We start from the raw sequence: 21287 nt of genomic DNA on the forward strand, positions 1-21287 counted from the left end.
CCCACCAAACAGCAGCCAATTCTCTGACTAAATCTGGAATCAGCCAAACTGTTCCTGTAAGTGCAGGGGCCTTGAAAAGATGGGTCCAGATCTTGGTTTTTGTCTAAATGTTATGTCAGCCATAGAAAGGAGAGGGGGGAATATGGTGGCTTTGTGTTTGTTTTTGCAGTGGTGGCTTAGACAAGGTGCCCCCATTTGAAATATGACTGAAGAAAGACACCACAAGTGAAAAAGGGCAGCGGGACTGGTCAGACAAGGGGCGGGGAAGGGAAAGGTCAAATTGTCTTTAGCTCCCATTTAAAAACACTTCAACCCGCCTCTACCGCCAGGTAGGGGCGGGGGCTAAAATCAGGGCGCCGGAGACGGCCAGGGGAGGGCGCCCCCAGCCACAGCTGGACAGGCGGCCGCGCACAGGACCCTTCTCCCGCCCCCCAGCTGTATCTGGACAGAGCCGTCAGGCGCAGACGCCCCACGCCACTCACAGGCAGCGCGCACGCGCACGCGGCTCTGCCCGGCTCGCTCCGCCTGGAGCGCGCATCTCGTACCCCTCCCTGGCGGCCCGGGCTCCTCCAGCCTTCCCGACATGCCCCGCGCTCACCAGCGAGTGGTGCCGCGCTGGGGGTGTGGGCGAGCGGGGCCTCTCCGCCGTCTCTCTCGGGCCGCGGCAAGATGGCGGGCGCGGAGCAGGCGGAGCCGCACCTGAATGGGGAGCTGCTGGACCCCGAGGAGGCGGAGGGCGGCGCGGCGGGGCTGGGCGCCGAGGAAGGCGCCAAGAAGAAGCGGCGGAAAAAGAAGAAGAGCAAACCCGCGCCGGCGGGTAGGGCCCGGAGCGGGGCCCGGGGACGCTGCACGCGGGGGGGCCGGGGAGCAGCTCCGCGCGGGCGGCGTGTCACGGGGCGGTTGCAGCCGCTTGGGCGGGCGCGTGTGAAGTGGCCGAGGGGGGGAGGGGCGGTCGCTGTGGTGTCCCGAGCAAGTCTCGTCCTGACTTGGCAGCTGGGCCTGTCACTGTGGCCGCCCCTGGGAGGGGGAATCTGTCAGCCGTGGGCTCCGATGAGACGGACACTGTAATTGGCTGGTATCTTTGTGGCGTTGCTATTGTCCAACCTCCCCCCCCCCCCCCGGCCTCCCGTGGCTTCCCTTTGAGGCAGGTGATGTGAGGTCCCGAGGATCACTGACGGGAAGGGCACCGAGGGACTGTTCTTGCTCATGCGTTTGTGAGTGAGAAAAATCCGTTGGTTTCAGCTCCCAGTCTGTTTCAGGGACAGTTGGTGGGGAGATTGGGGCTGCTGCTTTGTAGCCACAATATCCACTTCTCTGGCCAGAGATAAAAGAGGATGATTTTGTTGCCTTAAACGTTTATCCCACAGAAGGGAACCTATTCCTGCTAACCTCCCAAATATGGTAGATAGGAGATCTACGTTTGTGCAGATAGTGTAAGGAATCAATTTAATTAGGGATGTCAGTGTGTATTTGAGTACACAATTAACCAATAAGTCTGGGCTTATCAGTTAATCTTGTCAACTACACATGCTTCCCTACCTCACTGCTGCCTCTCCATCACAGTAGATCTGCCTGCCGTCTCCACCACTGCACTGCTGCCTCTGATAGAGAGGCTGCAGAGCGGAGGTTGAGGGGGGCAGTCTGCAGCCATCTTTCAAGCGGGCTTCTTGCATGTGCTGGCTCTGCGGACTCGTCTGCCCCCCATTGCTGCCTCTTACTTAGGCAGCTGGAGTGGGCAGGCAAGAGCTGGTGCTAGGGGGAACTGCCTTAAAAGTTGGTTCCTTCCAGCATGAGCTCCAAGGTGGCGCTGCCCCCCTGCATGCTGCTGCCTCTCTGAGGTAAAAGCATGAGGGGGGGGGGGGGGCAGGGGAAGCTGCCATAAAGCATCCTCTGTTTGTGACAGCCCCTGTCCACACGGGGGCTAAACTTCCCACAGACAGAGGCTGTATCTAACAGTTGTTTTGACATGTTTAGTTCTTTAGAAAAGGTGAGAAATCTGATATCCTCATGAAGCTTGTAAAAATATTTAGATACTTATTTTAGGTTTTTATATCAAATTTAAGTGCTATTTTATTTTTTTAAACCATACCTTATTTTGCAAACAGGACAACAAGAAACAGAAAGAGACTTAGAGGGTGCTCTTGATGATATAGCAAAACAGTTGGATAAACAAACACTGGAGGAGAAGGAAAAAGATGAGGATGAAGAAGGCAAGTGTAACAATGTTTTTCTAATGTTTAAAATGAAAGTTATTAAGTGCTCGAAATTGAGGAGCACTTTCTACAGTTTTCTAGTTTTTCCACTTAAATTTTTTTCATGCAAGATGCCACTGTATTTGCAGCGTATTTTCTTCATGTTCAACCATTTGCTAACTGAGGGTTATAAGTTTCATTCATTATCAAGCAGCATTATGTGACTTGAGCAAGAAGTTAAATTTCAGACAGACACATTGTGCAGCTGATCACAAAAGTTGTAGTTGTTTTTTACCCTCATGGATTTATGCCACAAAGGAGCTCTCTTAGTACATGGAAATACTGGAAGAAGAGACTAAGGGGAATGCTGTAATAAATAATAATACACTATTATAAAATGTTTCTAGTCACTGAAGAAAATTCTGCCTGTAATGCTAGTTCTTTCACTGAAACCCAACTAAACAAATATGAAACATTGCAATACAAACAAAAACCTGAAGTATATTGCTGCCAATATGGTTTCAAAACAATAGTTTGTGTATCATTTTTAGTTTCTAATCTGAATTTAAACACATTTTGTTATACATGTATCATGATTGAAAACCAAACATACACTGACCTGCTCTGTAAATTAATATTTCTCCATAATAAAACCATGTATTTAGCACAGTGGTGGACAACCTATAGCCTGTGGGCTCACTGTGTGGCCTGGGAAACATTTTGTTTACTGCGACGAGGAGTCCTGTGGCACCTTATAGACTAACTGAAGTGTAGGAGCATAAGCTTTCGTGGGCAAAGACCCACTTCGTCAGATGCATGTAGCCTCTGTAGCATTTTGTTTACTGTTGCTCATGCAGGGTTGCCATATTCTGCTGGTTTTCGTTTATGTAGTTTTGTTTCATTCTGGTGTTATTAAAGTGACACTTGTAATGTAAGGGCACGTGAAGTGAGGTATGTGCCGATTGCACTCAATGTTGACTGACTGTGCCATACGCTGCATCTGCAACCAGTCAAAGCACTGCTACGTTTCAGTTGGTATACCCTACAAATTCTAGAAACACAAGTGCTGTTAGCAAAACTCCCCTATCTTGGGAGAATCTCTTGGTAATAACAATCTTGTGATCCATTGAAATGAAGAAGGGCCATTCATGCAGCCTGCTTACAAGCCTAGGTTGCCTATCACTGATTTAGCACCTGTCTGCTGAGTTAACATTTAATAAAGTGATCATCTTTAAATTAATCTCTTGGCAAACCACCTCTGGAGCTTTAGGTTTCACACATATTAAATTGGATGTTAGTATCTGAAAGTATTTCAGTAGAAAAAAGAAAAAAAACATAGGTGCCTATATCACTAGATAATAACCATTGATTCTGAATGTGTGTACAGCATCCAAATCCATTTTAATTGCTGCCCATAAAACTGTGTTCTGATAAACTGGATTTCTGATGGCTTACTGCAGGGGATGGGGCAAAAGGATATTAATCTTAATGTAATACATACATTTCTACTATGATTGCTGTGGAGTCAGAACTCAGTGAGACTAATACGCTATGTGTAAACTACCATTCTCTTGCGGAAGAGCAAATGCAAATAGAGTGCTAATTTGCATATGTCACGCTCTCATTTGCATTTCCTCTTCCTTTCTCTTATGTGCAAGAGGTTTTTGCGCAAAAAAGCGCTGTGTAGTCAGCACCTTTTTGCACAAAACCCCCCTTTTGTGCAAGAGCCGTTCTTCCTCACTTTTTTACAGTGTAAAAAATTGTTTTAAATTTAAAGTTGTTTTCTCACTGAAATAATGCTTTCTCTCATATCTATACAATTCATTCATAATATACACAAGTTAAATATCAGAATTTTTAATGTTTTGTTTGCCTTTGGTATTTTTTGCCTGGCCCATTCTCTTCATGCCACTTGAAATCTGTATAATTGTGGGAAATGGCATACAGGCTGCCCCTGAAATCTGCTCCTGTGGTTTGCTTTTTAAAAAACAGTACTTCGGCCATCTCCCCAACTGGGAAACACTAAGGATTGCACTGAAAGAAAGTTCATTGTGGTTCTGCTACATTTTGGAATTGGGCTGGCAGCATAGTTCATCTCAAATAATGAAAAGTATGGTTATTTTGTTCCTAAGTAAAGAGCTGCATTTCAAATATGGTCATGGCATATAAGGGCTTGTTTCAATTCCTTGTTAATGTTTAGGGTGCTTGTGAAATATTTCTCTTTGTTACCAGGTAAGCAACCTGGAACGGAAAAGAGAATTAGGGTACGCCTACACTAGACCCCTAGTTCGAACTAGGGAGGCTAATGGGGACGATTGAAATTGCAAATGAAGCGCAGGATTTAAATATCCTGTGCTTCATTAGAATGTTCCCAGCCGGTTGTCATTTTGGAAACTGACTAGTCTGGAATGAGGTTTAACTGTTAATTGGAACTGAGGGGTTTATCTTGGAATCGCGCTTCTCTGCCATGTGTAGATGTGGGCAGTTATTCCGGGCTAGTCAGTTTCCAAAATGGCGACTGGCTGGGAACATGCTAATGAAGCGCGGGATATTTAAATCCCGCGCTTCATTTGCAATTTCGGTCGCTCTCATTAGCCTCCCTAGTTCAAACTAGGGGGCTAGTGTAAACATACCCTTAGTGATTTTCAAAGACATGGCAGCATAAGCCTAGTTAGTTTGGCTTGCTACTTGGCAGATTCTCTTTCGAGTGGCATATAATAAGATCAAGGCAAATTAACAACAGCTACCGATGTCTTGAATTTTGCCAGCGTCTGCAGTGGTTAGCATAGAGACCTGGAAGATACCCTCACTCTGTGAATTAGTGAACTGTACGCCAAGACTTCTACTTTTTCTGGTTCAGCGTTAATAGATTAAGCACAGGCCAAGGTCAAGATCCGTGTGGCACAGTTGTGCTTGAAAGAAACGAATACAGGCTATTAGGAGAGAGTGACTGCCTTAATGCTAAATACATTTTTGATTGAGAGCTTGGCAGGACAGATTAAAAAGTCAGATTAAAAAGTAGAAACAAGACGTTTATATCTACAAGGTATCCATAAAGATTGTAAAACGAGATACTTAAGTCTGAAAGTGGACTTTCTTTTATGGACTAGGTTTTAATTAAGTACTAAAATTTGCACCCACTGCAGGACCGTAGCAGTTTAAAAATCACCAATCTACTTAACTCAGATAACATTGACCATCATAAGTCATTTGAATGGCATTGAGATCTAGTGACTCCAATTTTTTGTAATTAATCACCTGCCATTTTTATGAGTGAGCAAATACACAGCTCTGAGTAAATATATAAAAAATAGGAACACTTTATATTAGAAGACATTGAGAACTTCTGGAATCAATGTTTATAACTAAAACAGGAGGGTTAGCGTAGGTAGTGTTTTGGATATAGATGGTTTAGACAGATATTAGATGTGCAGAGTAATCAGTGCATCAGCTAAACAGTTGAACAATGTTATATAATCCTTGCACATATGGAGTAAGTAAACTTTATTAGATGTAGCCACATCTTCTTAAGCAAATATTATTGGACAGAGTCAAACTGCTATAATCACAAGCAGGCTGCTTTTTTGTTGTGTTGATGCCATATGCTCCTCTCTACTCAAGCTTTGAAAAGTTGTAGGATGGAGTCCCATAAATACGGGTCTCATTCCCGTGGTACCTATCCTTTATATCGTATGCGCTGCTTATGTGGTGCGCGCCACGTTGACCTTCATGAGTGCTGTCATCTGTTTGTCTTTTCCTTTTTTCTTTTACTGGTAAAATAAATTAAAAGTTCTCTAAAGTTGTGGTCATTTTTTATTAGCAGTCTTGTTTAATATGATTTTTTTTCTAACCATTACTCCCCAGAGACTTCATGTTAGTTACACTGAGATTATAGGATTTGGGATGAAAAGTGGTCTATTTCTAACACATTCCTCAAAGGCTTCCTTTTTTTAATTGATTAACTTCAGACATATACAACCAACATAAAGGAACTATTTAGAGGTCTGAAAGCACTGCTGCTGCTAGTGTAAGTTTCTTTCTATATCTGAATCTGGTGATGGGAAAGAATCTGCAACTGTTGGTAACTGCTTCTAGCTGTCTCTCTTGCCTCTTCAGCTTTCTTCAAAATTTGTTGAAACTGTGAATTTGGGGACCTGTAATAAATCTGAACATCAGATTCAATGCAGCTGAGATAGAAGCAGCTTTAGTCCCAGATAGAGTTGTATCTTGTTCAAAACTCAGATTCTTCTATTTCCCCATGGCATAGTTTAAAAGAGCTGTACACGTTTAAGTAAAGTCAGGTGTTAAACTTTCACACATACTGTAGTGTGTATAAAACTTGATTTTTTTTGTTGCTGTGCAGAAGTTGTGAACTCAGATGTCCAATACAGGTAGACTCATAAGCTGAATAAAATTGAGGTATGTGTTTTCCAGATGTTATTTAAAGCATCTTACCTTTGGGTAGTTTCTCAGTAAGGTGCCATGATAACTTTTGTCCTACATTTGATTCTTTGTGTGTTTCGATGTGTATATAATATATAAACATGTTTCTTTTACAGATGGAGAGGGTGAAGGAGATGGGGCAACAGGGAAGAAAAAGAAGAAAAAGAAAAAAAAGAAAGGACGTAGGTACCAATTATAGTAGTAATAAATGGAGTTTTCTTATTCTTAAACTTATCCTAATATATTATGGCTTTCCAATTACAAATATTTGGGGTGGAGGGTGGCGCAAGGTAGATTCTTGGCCCAGATAGCCTGAAAGTTCTCTCTGGTGCCTCTGAATGTATCAGTTTGGCCAGGTTAGGTGACTAGAGGGCTTCATAGCACATGGTGTTCTATGGATATGCTCAAATTCTGGCAGAAGGCTCTTAAATGTGCTTTGCTGTTTTTGCTTTTCTTGCCGTTAATGATAACTTACAATTGCAGTATAAAATTTCTTATAATTTTTACTCAACAGCTAAGGTGCAGACAGATCCACCTTCTATTCCAATATGTGATCTATTTCCCAGTAGCATATTTCCAAAAGGAGAAGAATGTGAATATCCACCAACACAAGATGGGTAAATGTTATGTTTCTGTTTTTTTAAAGTCTAAAAACCAGCTAAGTTTTGATGTGCAATGAAAGACTTAATTTTCCAGTAGCTTTGCTTGCCTAACCCTTAATGCAGATTGTGAGCAAAGTTGACGGTAATGCCACTTTACTGGATCATCTAACCAGTTCTTTCACAAGTCATCAGATCAAAAATGTTTTCCCTCACAGCTTTATTGGGCTTGGTTTTTATTTTACTCAAATGTTTACGTACCTTGCTTTCTTCTGGAGTCCCTATATACATTAAAATAACTGCAGTAGCACTTGACTGCATGAACTTCTCTTGATCCTCTTAATAGGATGTTAACTGTGGAGCATAGTAATGACTTAAATGCAAATAAAATCGATTTTTACAGTCTTTCTTGCTATCATCAGACTTTCTTAGGAGTAGACTTTTCTTAAGGTGTAAGATTGATGGAAAGAGTGTCTAATGTATCAGTGTTTATACTTTGTCAGGCCCATCTCCTCTTTATGAAAACAAAAATGTCTACTTTAGGTAGCAGAAGTAATGCTAGAGACTGAGGTGATAGTCTCACACGTTAACTGAAAGAAAAAGAGAGATAATTTGTTGAAGACATTGTTTATAAAATAGTCCTTACATCTCTAGAAGTATCTCTTAAATAGCATGGAAATTTAAAAATCTCACTAATTTTTGTGCTTGCTAATGTTACAAGTATGCCTAAGATTGCTGTAACTGAAGGATTTGGAAGAGAAATATTTGTTTTCTTTTATGAAGTGCTGTCAACTGGGAGGCAGGAGCTGGTGCCCGTGCAGAGGCAGCAGTGCAGGGCGGGGGTAGGCAGATGCTGGGAAGAACTGGCTTAAAAGCTCATTAGCTCCTGGGAAGATGCCACCCCCTTCCCCCCTCACGCTGTTGCTTTTGATAGAGAGGCAGCAGGATTGGGGGACAGGCGGGAGCTGGTACACATGGGAAGCTGGCTCTCTGTGCATGCTGGCACCCCCAGAGTTGCCTGCCGTCCTCCTTGCCTCCCACGTAGGCTGCCCCAGAGATGGACCTGGCTCCCGCATTAGGAAGGCAGGCTTAAGGTAGACAGGTGGGGTGGGTTCTGGAGTCGCTTAGGGGATAGGGTATTCCCCTGGGGAGCAAGCTGCCCCATGGATGGACCTGGCTCCTGCATTAGGAAGACCGGATAAGGGACCCGCTGAAGGGGGGCAGGTGGGATCCGGCTCCCCATGAACACCGGTTCCTGTAGAGCCACCTGCCCTACCACCTCCATGCTACTGCCTCTGATAGACAGGCTGCAGGCAGAGGTGTGTGTGTGTGTATGGGGGGGGCAAGCAGGAGTCAGTACACTGGGGGAGCAGGCTCCTGTGCAGCCACCTGCCCCCCCCCACGATGCTGCCTCTCTATCAGAGACATTGGGGAGGATAGGTGAAAGCAGGGGCAGGCAGGACCGGTGTTCTTGCCTGGCCCCCTGCATGTAAAAACCATTACAAAAATTCAGCGGTTACACATTTTTTAAAATATATTTTTTAACATCCCTAGTTCCTTTGCATAGTTTGTTTTCAGCAAGTCTACTCTTGAATTGCATTCCTATTTTTTATTTAGCTATTCTAAAATCCCAAGTGCTGATCTGTCATTTTTGGTTTAAGTGATTAGCTCTAAGTTAAATCTGCTTTGAAGTGGCTAAAGTACATGTCAGAACATTTTCCATAACAGATAATTATTTTAATTTTATACCTGATGAAGCAAGATTATTTCTTCATCATCATCAGTTGTGCTTCCACTGAAGTCAGTGAGGTTTTTTTCCTTTGATTTCCCTAGGAGCAGGAGTATATCCCATATTGTGGCAGTACTGTAATATGTTGTTTAAAGAAATACTGTCAACTTGAATGTGTTCTAATTAATTAATAACAATAATTTGTTTAGCTGATGCAGGTCTATTTAAGAGCATATATAGAATTTAAAAAATATTTTTATACGGTACTTTTTGTCCTATTGTTGATCAAGGGTGGAGTTTCAGGAAGGTAGGGAGGCAGCAGCTGTGCGCTCCAGGATGCGGCTTGCTTTTCATCCTGTTCCCCAGACTAGATGTGAGAGGCATGCGCTACATGCAAGTACTTTCCCCTCATTCACTGATAGTCTGGGGAACGGGATGAAAAGCAAGCTACATCCCAGAGTGCACGGCTGCTGGCTCTCCCTCCTCTTCCCCCAGCCACGCTCTCCCAAAACTGTCCTCATTGATGTGGTTCTCTTTGCATTGTCTTCATGTAAAGAGAACCATAAGTGCCATTGAATAAGTGTGCTGCCTATGTACCTACTTGTTGGCACTTCAATGTATTGTTGCTGTTAACACTCTTGGACAGTTTGGGATGAGGAGTGCATAGGAGTGATGCCCTCATATTACTGCATGCAATGAGATATGCAACTGAATATTAGCAAAATAGTGAAACCGACTGAATGTAGTGCTGCCGAATGCATAAAACAAACTGAAAAAACCCAGAATATTCTCTAATGTAGGTATAGAATTTTCAGATGAAAATATGATTTTTAGAGGAGGCTGTGAATCTTTGATGGTGTGATGGTTGCACTTTTATTCTTAACTCTTGATGTTAGATACTTACTCAATTTACTTTTGGACTGGATTTTCTTAGTGACCCAGAATGTATGTCTTTGTATGTGGAGAGTAACAACTCAATTAACTTGTTTTGATTTATTAAAGGGAGAGAATCTACCAGAAAATTGATTTTTTTGATTGACTTAATGCTGGCTTTGTTTTAAACTTGGCTTCAAATTAGTTCTGTGTGAAGACTTTTGTTTTTACTTTCAAGGCACTTGTATTTGAAATAACTAAATTGAGTCTTGAAAAGAGCTTTTCCAGTATCCTTAAATACATTATTTTCACCTCATTTCAGGAAAAGATGCCAAAATGCATTTACTCATAGACTTTAAGGTCATTTCTCTGAAATTTCACACACACACACGCATTAATTTCAGTTCAGGCTGGAACAGTGTATATTGGGTTGAGGCTTTATAAAACTAATTTGAAAATTTGTGACTACAATTTAAGGTTCAAATACACGAATTAAATTTTGTAAATATGTTTCTATAAATATCACTGCTCATAAGGTATCTTAATTTTATAAAATTGTTATAAATAAAATAGGGATATTAAAATTAGATTAATTAGCTAATTGAATAGTAGATGGAATTTCCATTGATTATTCGATTAGTTGATAAGGGTAATTCCGCTTTGAAATGTAGCAGGAGCCTGCCCAGCTGTTGCTGCATTTCAAAGGCGGAAATGCTGCACGGCATTCTGCCTTTGAAATGTACAAGAGCCCCAGTGGGGGGGCTTTTCAAAGGGGTACATTTCAAAGGTGGCTGCCCCCTCCCACGGAGCTGGTGGGAACCGGCTTTTAAGCCGCTCCCCCCAGCACTCTTCCCCACACCCCATGATGCCTCTTTCTGATAGAGGCAGCAAGGGGGGAAAGTGACTAGTCGACTAGTGTGTCGACTATCTGATAAGCTTTTACTTATCGGAGAGTCGATTAGTCGCTTACATCCCTAAAATAAAAACCAAAATACTGAAAATGAAAGCCCTGATTCTGAAAAAACATACGAGCAGATATGTGACTTTACTCTCATGAATAATCCAGTTACTTCAATGAGACTGTGCTTAAAGTTAGGTGTGCGAAAAAATGTTTGTAGAATTTAGGAACTAAAATTGTATTTTTACTACTATTGTCTTAGTATCTGAGGCTTCATCACTTCAAACCAAAATTGCATCATTGTTAACAATGAAAGGCTAATCAGTACATTAACAAAGATTACTAAGAGTTGAAAGGCAGGTGTCTGCTGGTGTTCATGTGAGAGAGAGTTCTCAGCTGTGCCTAAAGTACTTAGGAGCACAAATCCCATTGACTTCAAAGTTAAGCTTCAAACTTTTATGGGGAAATAGAGCCTGGCAGAAGCATTGGAACATTCCTGATTTGCAAAAGATTCAATACATCAGAAGATGGTGGTGTTTGCTAGGTTGTTTGCTTTATCAATTTTGTGTTTGCAGTGTTCTTATAGTAATTATGGTAATGAGGTTCCAGGCTTGTTTTTTCAACACAGATGACCCTTTTAAATAGAAGAAAAACTGTTACATCCAAACATGTTGAGAGCGTTTACATTTACTTTGTTCCCATTTTACAAGTCTTAAATTGCTGAAGGACTGGTAGCAAAAATAAGTAGATTTTTAATTGAAAAACCTAATAATTTAAATTAACGGCTTAAACATGTAATGTCTTAAAAAATATGTATCTGCCCTGTTTGATTGCATGGGCATTCTTGTAAGGAAGAATTTCATAGCTAACTAAATATTCAGACCATTTACATGGCCTTTACAGTGTTTCAGATTTGGAGCACTTCTCACTATGCTTTGTTGGCAACATTAACTGTATCTTGACCTGTCACTTGCACATTGTATAACAGATTTATATGGCTTAATACGTATTGTTTGTATTATAGTAGAGTCTAGAAGTCACTTTCCCAGAGAGCTTGTAGTCTAAGGCCATGGTGTCCAACTAATACTGAAGCAATAGCCATTATAGTGACTACTGCTATAGTGAACTAGCCACGCTCAATTGACCAAATAGCCATATTGTTCAAGCCATCTAGACACACTCAACCGGTTTGAGCTGCTTACACATCGCATGTTTTCCTTTTTTAGCAAGAGAACAAATTTCTTCAAAATATTCCCAGAAAGGGGGTCTCTTATGTCCAGAAACCATGACAGTTTTTCTGTGGCAGAAGTGTGGGGGAATATAGGATGTTGTGTGCGTGCTGAATAATGTCTTCCATTTTCTTTCCAGTCCACTCCATTGTGTCTTTCTACGCTCATGCTGCCTCTGTCATTTTTTAATATTGTTGCTTTGACTTTAAAACAATCCACCACCACATAAGCACAGAACAAAAACAATCCTATCCAGCTTGTGTCTTTCTTTGCACATGTTACTTGTTAGTCTGCTAAGAAACCGAAATTGAAAGTCCTAAAATATCAAGAAGCAAGAGCTGGTAGTTAGACTGGACAGAGTAGAAACATTAATTCATTGTTATGAGACTGTAGGTGTAGAATATTTGTGATGTGATTTAATTGTAACTATTATTTTTAAATGAGAAACGTAGTATTTTTTTAAATCCAATTTAAATAAAGAAGCAAGTGAAGATATCACGGTTGATCATGAAGTATAAAGCCCTAAATGGCTTCGGACCTGTCAGTCTGAAAGATGATGCAAAAACCTTTTCTTCCATGGTTTTTTTTTGGGGGGGGGGGGGGAATAACATGAACTTCTGGGCGATAAATGGGATTTGATTTATTGTGTCTGGCTGAGTTAATTCATTATTTGTATATGATTATTTTTCACTGCTGGATGATTTAGGATTGTTACTCTAAATTAATTGTTAGGTATTTAGAGTTGTGTTTTTTTTTATGGGTCTCCTGTAGTTTTTAAAACAAAAAATACATATCTTTTATATATACCCCAAAGAGTCACTGAGGATTAATTAGTGACTGTGTAAGAACTGTGCAAAAGAGTTTTAATAAATGCTGTATGAAGGACTGGTGGTAGTGGTTTCAATTTTAACATTTGTACATCATGTTTACTTTAAAGGCGAACTGCTGTTTGGAGAACTACAAGTGAAGAAAAGAAAGCATTAGATCAAGCTAGTGAAGAGATTTGGAATGATTTCCGGGAGGCTGCTGAGGCACACAGACAAGTGAGGAAATATGTTATGAGCTGGATCAAACCTGGAATGACAATGATAGAAATTTGGTAAGGATAAAGACATTGCCTTGGAAGACACTATTAAAATAACTACTTTTGGTGGTGGTGGTGGTTCAAAATATCAGACTCTTAATTGACTGTATTTTGAAAGCTGTTAGTTCAAGGTACTTTTTGATTTTTTTTCCCCCTCAATATCCCCATTTATTCCTTTCACTAGAAGATTTACCATGCATTGGTTGGGTCCTTAACTGAAATTATTTTTGTTTTTCTTTATTCAAATCATTGCTCTGGGATGAGCTTAGGAATAAAGGGTTCAGTATGCAGGCTGCCCTTGGGAGAAAGGACAATCCCAGCGCTCTGTCACCTCAGCAGTTTGGAGCCAGTTGTAAAGCGCCTGTCCATGGGTGTTGCAGCTGGCACAGCTGAGGGGAGGGGTACGTCACCTGACTGGAGGACAGACAAACCCACAAACAAACTCGCTCAAATATATAGTAGATAGCTGTCCCTTTCTCTGCCCCTGCTACTCCTTGAGGTTATAGCTGTCCTGGTGTCCATCTTTGGCCTCTTGCTGCCCCCCTGTGGTCATTATACAGTATAACTGTCTCTGCTAGCAGACCCCTCCCTTTCCATTTTCTGAGACAGTCGCATTCTAGGGACATCCTATTGTCTTGGCACAGTCAAACCCTGACCTTGATTTAAGTTATGGTAAGAGGAAGCTGTTACAATTAAGACTGAAATTCAACATTTAGGCTAATGATTTTCTTTGATATATTCTCACATTTGTAAACAAGTGCTTTAAAAACTTTTTTAGTACATTGTGATTTTTAATGGAAGTTATCTTTCTTTTTCCTAGTGAAAAACTCGAAGACTGCTCACGCAAATTGATAAAAGAAAATGGTTTAAATGCAGGTCTTGCATTTCCCACTGGGTGTTCTCTGAATAATTGTGCAGCCCACTACACTCCCAATGCTGGAGATCCTACAGTGTTGCAGTATGATGATATTTGCAAAATAGACTTTGGAACACATATTAGCGGTGAATTTTTCCTTATGATTTATAAAATTTATATTATTGGATTATTTTGTTGGATGCAAACATCGTACCAACCTAATTTCTTCTGATTTCAGGTCGTATTATTGACTGTGCTTTTACTGTTACATTCAATCCAAAATATGATAGACTGTTACAGGCAGTAAAGGATGCCACTAATACAGGAATAAAGGTACACTAATTATGAAAATTAATTTTACTGGATTCTGAAATTTAAATAAAAGCTACGTTCATAATAGATTTAATTTTTTTCTCTGTTTAACTCTTCTATTCAGTGTGCTGGAATAGATGTTCGTCTCTGTGATGTTGGTGAAGCCATTCAAGAAGTAATGGAGTCATATGAGGTTGAAATTGACGGCAAAACATATCAAGGCAAGCTCTCTCTTTTAGAGTATGTAGAAATAGCTATGTTGGGAGTGTAATTAAACAAATATAACTTTATTCCTTGCTGTTGAAGTGATGTTTGTTTGATATGGTGTAAGCGTGCAGTGCAAGTAACTTGCATTATACATACACATATGATCACTTTCCGCAACTGTAACCTATGGGAACTTTGCCCTAAATGAATGAGAACTTCTCTATTCTTTTCAAACTTTAAACTCAACAACTCAACAAACACATTCAAAAGCACCACATCTGGCATTTACTTTACTGAGGTGAAAAATGAGAATAGCCTTTCATTTCTAGTAGGCAAAATACATAGGAATAAAGAAAGTAATTACTCCATATTTATAAGTTAGGATCTTGCCTGCCTGAATTTTTTTATAAGAAAACATTGATTTTCTGTTGTTTCCTCTACAGTAAGTGTAGATCTTTGAATTGTTTCCAGCGCTGTAGGTGTAGGGTAATATAATCATTGGTATCGAAGGATTAAACATTAGTGATTTTTCCTAATTATTGATATTTTGCTTTGTTTTCTGTAATAGTGAAACCAATTCGCAATTTGAATGGACATTCAATTGGGCCATATAGGATACATGCTGGAAAAACTGTGCCCATTGTGAAAGGAGGAGAAGCAACAAGAATGGAGGTAAACCGAGGGTTCTTAAATACTTAACTTTTTCATTTAATGTTTTCTAAATATGTCACCATAAGGCAAATTATTTCCTGCATTATAGTATTTGTGACTACATTGAAGATAATGGTAGGAAATTGACCTTGCTATACATAGTGCTATTTCTATGAAATAATAAACATTATTTTGGGGCTTAGTGTTTCATCTTCATGGCTCATGGACTGTTTTCCTCTACTATTTCAGCTACCAGTTATTTTCCTGAAATTAAAGTGCTGGGGCTTGTACTAAAACATATTTATGTTAGTTAAAATTTTGAATAATACTGTTCAAATATTGACGTTTTCAGGAAGAGAACAAGAGCCAGGAATTCTTAAGTTTGAGGATGAACTTAAAAAAAAAGTGGAAGTTTGGATTTTGGAAGTTCATTCAGAGGGGTGAATCACATATAGATTGTCCAGTTTGTAGTGGAATCATGATTCTGGGGTAAAGTTATTTTTGGAGTGTATGTAGAGGATAAGAGAGACAACACTTGGTCCCTTCTAATACACATTTCAACAACTAAGAAGAGTTACTGTATGCATTAGTGGTCACTGAGTTGAGCTTAATAAAACCCTATTTGTTGTGAGGATGAAGATTTGTATTCCATATCAGAATTTCAGAAGATGCCATTGCACTGGGTTGTGACTATGCAAAAATAGCTCCTTTATGTTAAATAAGTTGTGTTAATATTATGTCTGCTGAGGTTGGAAACCATAACTGTTAACAAGTTTTGTTCTTATTGGCCATTTAACTGTATGTATTTATTAAATGAATCCTTTCAGTGAATTTTTCATGGGAATTATTTTTGTAGGATCATAGCTGTTCATGATGCTTTACAAACAGAGCTAGACGTGTTTCTTTATAAATCCTGCAGTCTAATTTTGACGGATATAAACCAATTAGACATGTTTGTAATCTGTGAACAAAGATAAGTTGTCAGCTAGGTTTAATAAATGAAAGCTGGGTTTTAAGCATTTTTAAGGAGAAAAAGAAAGCTATTACAAGCACAGAAGCAATAGGTGCCAAGTGCATTCAGTTGCAGTTTTGATTTGCACTGAATTTTAAATAGAATAACAGGATCAGAAAGCAGGGGCTTGTTTAAAAGATTGGTAATGGGATAAGAAGCCTTTAATTTTATTTCTTGGTTCATGCTTCTCATTCAGTCATGATCAGTATGTAATCAAGTAACTTACTATCACTTGACAGATGTTGAGTGGCCTGTGAGAAATGACTTAGGTCAGTCATGACATGTTCTCATTGCAATTGTTATCCATAGTGACTTTTGTTAATAGTGTAAGAGGCCAAGAATTTATCATCTTACCCCTACAGATGACTCCTGCAGAAAAGGAGTAAGGAATATTTCCATGACCAGCATAACGTCAGTGTTATTGAAACCTAGTTTACTTGAAATATTTCAGTTTTGAGGGTGCTGTGTAAGATACACCGGCATGATTTTCATTTTCTGCTATACTTAAACTGTTAATTATATACAAGAAATTTTAACATTTGACTACTGATCTACTTTTCATGTTCTTGCATAGTATTTACTTGTCTTTTTTTTTTCTTTTAGGAAGGTGAAATATATGCTATAGAAACCTTTGGTAGCACAGGAAAGGGTGTTGTTCATGATGACATGGAATGTTCTCATTATATGAAAAATTTTGATGTTGGGCACGTGCCAATAAGGTTAGATCTGGTTTTGAAGCTATTGTTACCGCACTAGAGGAAATTGTAACTTTTTTCATTTTTGCTGTACTCCAACCTTGCCTCTTAATTCATATTGGGTCTTTCAGGGGACATGAAAAGACTAATATACATGATGCTCTTATGTGAACTGTACTGTAATATGCATGTGTGTGTATACAAGACTGTTCGCACACACAGGTTGACACAGTTCTAACTTCAGAGCTTGAAAATAGCCAAAAAAAAATCAGATAAGGTGATGCTGTCTAAATGTTGTCTATTTTCTCATTATGTATGTTATAATAGGAATATATTTATAACTTCATAACGTCCCCTTCTCTTCTCAGGATGCTTTTCTTGTTTCCTTCGTTGAACTTCTGACACTTACGGTTCAGTAGCACAAACAAATGTCTTTTTTGAAGCAGACCTATTTAAACTGTTAGTATCGTCTGCTGAGGATGATGGAATGCTTGCATATTTAAAAATTAACTCCTCAGAACAGTGCATTGATGTAAAATGAAGTGCCCCACTAATTTAGTCTAAATTTAAGATTTCACTGGTATTGCATTACATTACAAATAAGTATTTTTGAAACATAGAGTAAGATACATAGCAAGTAACAGTGTGGTACACTAGCTTACACAACACTGTTTCCTGTTGTGTTAGAAATAAGGGCATGTGTGTATGTAAAATGTACAGGGCTCGACAAAGTATTGAATCTACTTGCCCGTGGCGAGTAGATTTCAGCCGGGCGCCCCGTTCATTTGCGGTGCGTGCATGCGCAATGCGGGTCTTGTGCATGCACAGTGTGGGGCTGGCAAGCGGCTTTCACTGCCGTTCGTTAAGCCCTGAAAATGCATTAGATGCTTTTTTGTATTAATTAAGGTGCAAAAGGAAGCACTCAGTACTGTAAACACTTACATTTTGGAGTTGTACACTTTTCAGCTGTCCTAAAAAAACAGATTGTATTTGGTACATTTGTTACCGAAGTTACAAATTATTTAACTTTCACTTGTAAAAGTGATATTTATCAATGTGAAAGCTTAATCTCAAATTAGTTTAGAAACTTCAGGATGATAGATTTAGAATACGCAGTGTTTACAGAGTGAATAGTTCTGTTGCCAGTTGAATGACTGTCCCTTTCTTGGGGGGAAAAAACCCAACTTTATGTTTAATTTGATTGGTATTTAAATGAGCCTAACTATGTTTTGAGTTATCCTCCTCATCTTACTCTGGCTTTGTCTATACTTGCAGCATTAAAGCACTGCTCTGCTTTTAGTGTAACAATGTAGTTGCAGTGTATGCTTTAGTAAAACACCTCCATGAGGGGCATAGCTCCCAGCACTGAGAGTCTGTCTAGCTTAGTGTTTCTCAGCCTTTTTTTTTTTTTAATAAAGTACCTGCTTCTAAAAAAAAAAAAAAAATTCTAAGTACCCCCAGTACCTACAGTTTTCAGACAAACTACAGGCAGTCCCCGAGTTATGTGGATCTGACTTATGTCGGATCCGTACTTACGAACGGGGCTTTTCTCGCCCCGGAGGACGTGGGCGGCGGGACCGCCCAGACGTGCTGCGGTCCCGCCGCCCGCGTCCTCCGGGGTGAGAAAAGCGTCTCTGCGTCTCCCTGGTCTGCTGGGGGGTGGGGGGGCGGCGCAGCAAGTGCGTGCCCCTCCCCAGCAGACCAGGCTTTTCTCACGGACGCCTGTGGTAGAGCAGCTGGGGCGCTGCCGGGTTGGTCCCGCAGTGCCGCTCCTCGGTGCTACTGGACCAACCCGGCATCACCCCAGCTGCTCTGTCCCAGGCGTCCTGATTCAGCCACTGCTGGTCAGTTTCAGCAGCGGCTGAATCAGGACGCCTGGGGCAGAGCAGCTCCCCAGCTGCTCTGCCCCAGGCGTCCCCAAGTCAGCCGCTGCTTCCTGTAGTCAGCCGCTGGTCAGTTTCAGCAGCGGCTGAATCGGGACGCCAGTTCCGACTTACGTACAAATTCAACTTAAGAACAAATCTACAGTCCCTATCTTGTACGTAACCCGGGGACTGCCTGTATTTTTTTTCTATCATTGCAGTACATTTGTTTAAACAACTTAATCATAGCCAGGCAGGCAATGAAAATGTTGGGTGTAAAAAGTACACAAGTAATAAAGCGCTGTAAAACTTAAAACAAAAATTCACTTGTTGATGTACCCTCCCCCTCCCCCCTTCCAGACTTCTCTTGAGTACCCCTACGGTTATTACACTGAAAGTTGCTGCACTTGGGTGATTTTTCACTCTCCTGAGCCAGAAAGTTTCAGCACAGTAACTTACCAGTATAGACAGAATTGAGAGGAGGTTGGTGGTAGGATTGGGGATGTGAAAGTGTAACCATGTACATGGTTTACCAATGAGCTTTAGCTCATCGGTTAACATTCGCAGTTACAGCCCCTGTCCCCCGACCCCCGCGTAGAGTAGGTATGCGCCAATAGCCAGCTTAAAAGCCAGCTCCCTGCGCACACTGGCTCCCGGGGAGCTGACTGCCGCTCTGCATCTAACCTCTGAAAATGTCATAGCTACACGGTTACTTAAACCTTCATATCCCTACTAGGGATGTTAAAATGGGTTTAACTGGTAAGCCTCATCCCTAATGGGTGAGATTTATTGGTTAAGGTTAACCCATGGGGCTGGAGCAACTCCCCACCTGCTGCATGCCAATTACTTGGGATTTTACATCCCTAGTTGGTAGAGATGAGTTCACATCTTTTCTCCTTTGTTTTGCTGGGTTAATAGGACAGCAGCATTTTTTGGTTTTTTTGACAGCTGTATTTTTGCAATGGAAAAATAAAGATTTAACTTTATTCCTTGAACAGAACCTTGGATGATGTGAAAAGACATCAGAATCACAGTAATTTTGTAACACTTGCACATTTAACGTGGCTTTTATTTCTGCATTAAATGCTTTCTTGATGGTACCTTTTTTTTTTTTCCTTGCAGTTAATTCAGTGCATTCTTTCTTCTAGGCTTCCAAGAGCAAAACATTTACTCAATGTTATTAATGAAAACTTTGGCACTCTCGCCTTCTGCCGCAGATGGCTAGATCGTTTGGGAGAAAGTAAATATCTAATGGCTCTGAAGAACCTGTGTGACTTGGGTATAGTGGATCCTTATCCTCCTTTATGCGACATTAAAGGCTCATATACTGCACAGTTTGAGCATACCATATTATTGCGCCCAACGTGCAAAGAAGTTGTCAGCAGAGGAGATGACTACTGAACTCAGTATCACCTCAACACCTTTATACTCTAGGCTTTGTTGGAACATGTTATACGAATTAATTTGCAACATGTTGTCTGTTTTAACAGTGGACCGCTGTAATACTTTTCATATTCGGAAAGGAAGGAAATTAATCAAAGGCAAGTCTTCTAATGTAACTAACCAAGGAAAAAGCTTTCATGCCTCTAGAAAGGTTATGTATATTTTTTCTGTTCAGGGAAATATGTGCTATAAAGCTCAATTTTTAGTTTGGAATGAGTTATACGTTTTGTTTTGAACATTTATGGTAAGAAATGCTTTTCAGATATTTATATTACCATATTCCTACTTGAATGCTTTGAATGATTACATCTGACTTCTGCGCCTAAGCCCTGTATGGTATTGCCTTTCAAATTTCCTGGAATCCATTTTGTAAAAAATAGACAAATTTTCAGATCTTAAACATATACTTTTTAAAAGTCTGGTTATGACTCTGGGCAGCAGTCTGCTGGGGAACTGCTCTATTAAATAATAATAAAAACTATCCAGTTGCCATTTATTGTCTTGAAACTAGACCTGTTTTACCACTTACATGAAACGTGACAATCTACCTATTTAACAGTAGTATTTATATTTAGGAGCCAGGCAAAGAGGTATAGTATGTGACAGTGCCAGCAGTTTGGTTTTTTTGGTCCTTGAGCATGTCACTCTCCAGTCTTCAGTTTTTCTGTATTGGAACATGCTACCAAGTACGTTTTGAGTGACTCCTTTATTGTTGTTTTCAGCAGAGTGGCACATCTGATATGCTGCCTTAAGTTAAATGCATCACTTTATACAGCCATGGGCTTGCTGCCAACCTTTGATATTAAAATGTCACTTCTGATTCTTTGGTACCTGTATACCCCATTGTGATACTTAAATATTAATTGATTTTAGTTTCCTGCCTCCTCAAAAGACAAGATAGACAGTAAAAAGACTTAAGGACAGAAGTGATGAAAATAGTAGCTTTGGACTGCAATTGAATCCTCAACCAGATGAGCAAACTTGATACTTTTCTGGTGTAACAGGGATCATTATCTTTTTGCTACAATAACTGGTTTAATCTCATTGATGTTTATTTTACTAAATCATGAGATGTTTTAGAGCTTGGACTACAATAGGCATAACATCACAGCCTTCTTAAATGTCTCGCTGTTAAATTCTGCATAACAAATATACCAACTTCTGTAGTAGTCAGCACAAGTGCCTTAAGCCTAGGAAAACAG

General features: G+C 40.2%; 1 protein-coding gene across 1 annotated transcript; it reads left to right on the forward strand.

The window, feature by feature from the left end:
• Positions 1-563: 563 nt before the first annotated feature.
• Positions 564-20566, forward strand: METAP2 (methionyl aminopeptidase 2). The gene is made up of 11 exons (XM_075933615.2): positions 564-817; positions 2106-2210; positions 6752-6817; positions 7150-7252; positions 12901-13062; positions 13868-14049; positions 14142-14236; positions 14340-14436; positions 14991-15094; positions 16689-16804; positions 19791-20566. Exons 1-11 carry the CDS (start codon positions 670-672, stop codon positions 20041-20043), a joined length of 1431 nt encoding a protein of 476 aa, XP_075789730.1. The 5' UTR covers positions 564-669; the 3' UTR covers positions 20044-20566.
• Positions 20567-21287: the final 721 nt, after the last annotated feature.

Source organism: Pelodiscus sinensis, chromosome 1, assembly GCF_052426305.1.
Source record: "Pelodiscus sinensis isolate ZL-2025 chromosome 1, ASM5242630v1, whole genome shotgun sequence".
NCBI lineage: Eukaryota > Metazoa > Chordata > Testudines > Trionychidae > Pelodiscus > Pelodiscus sinensis.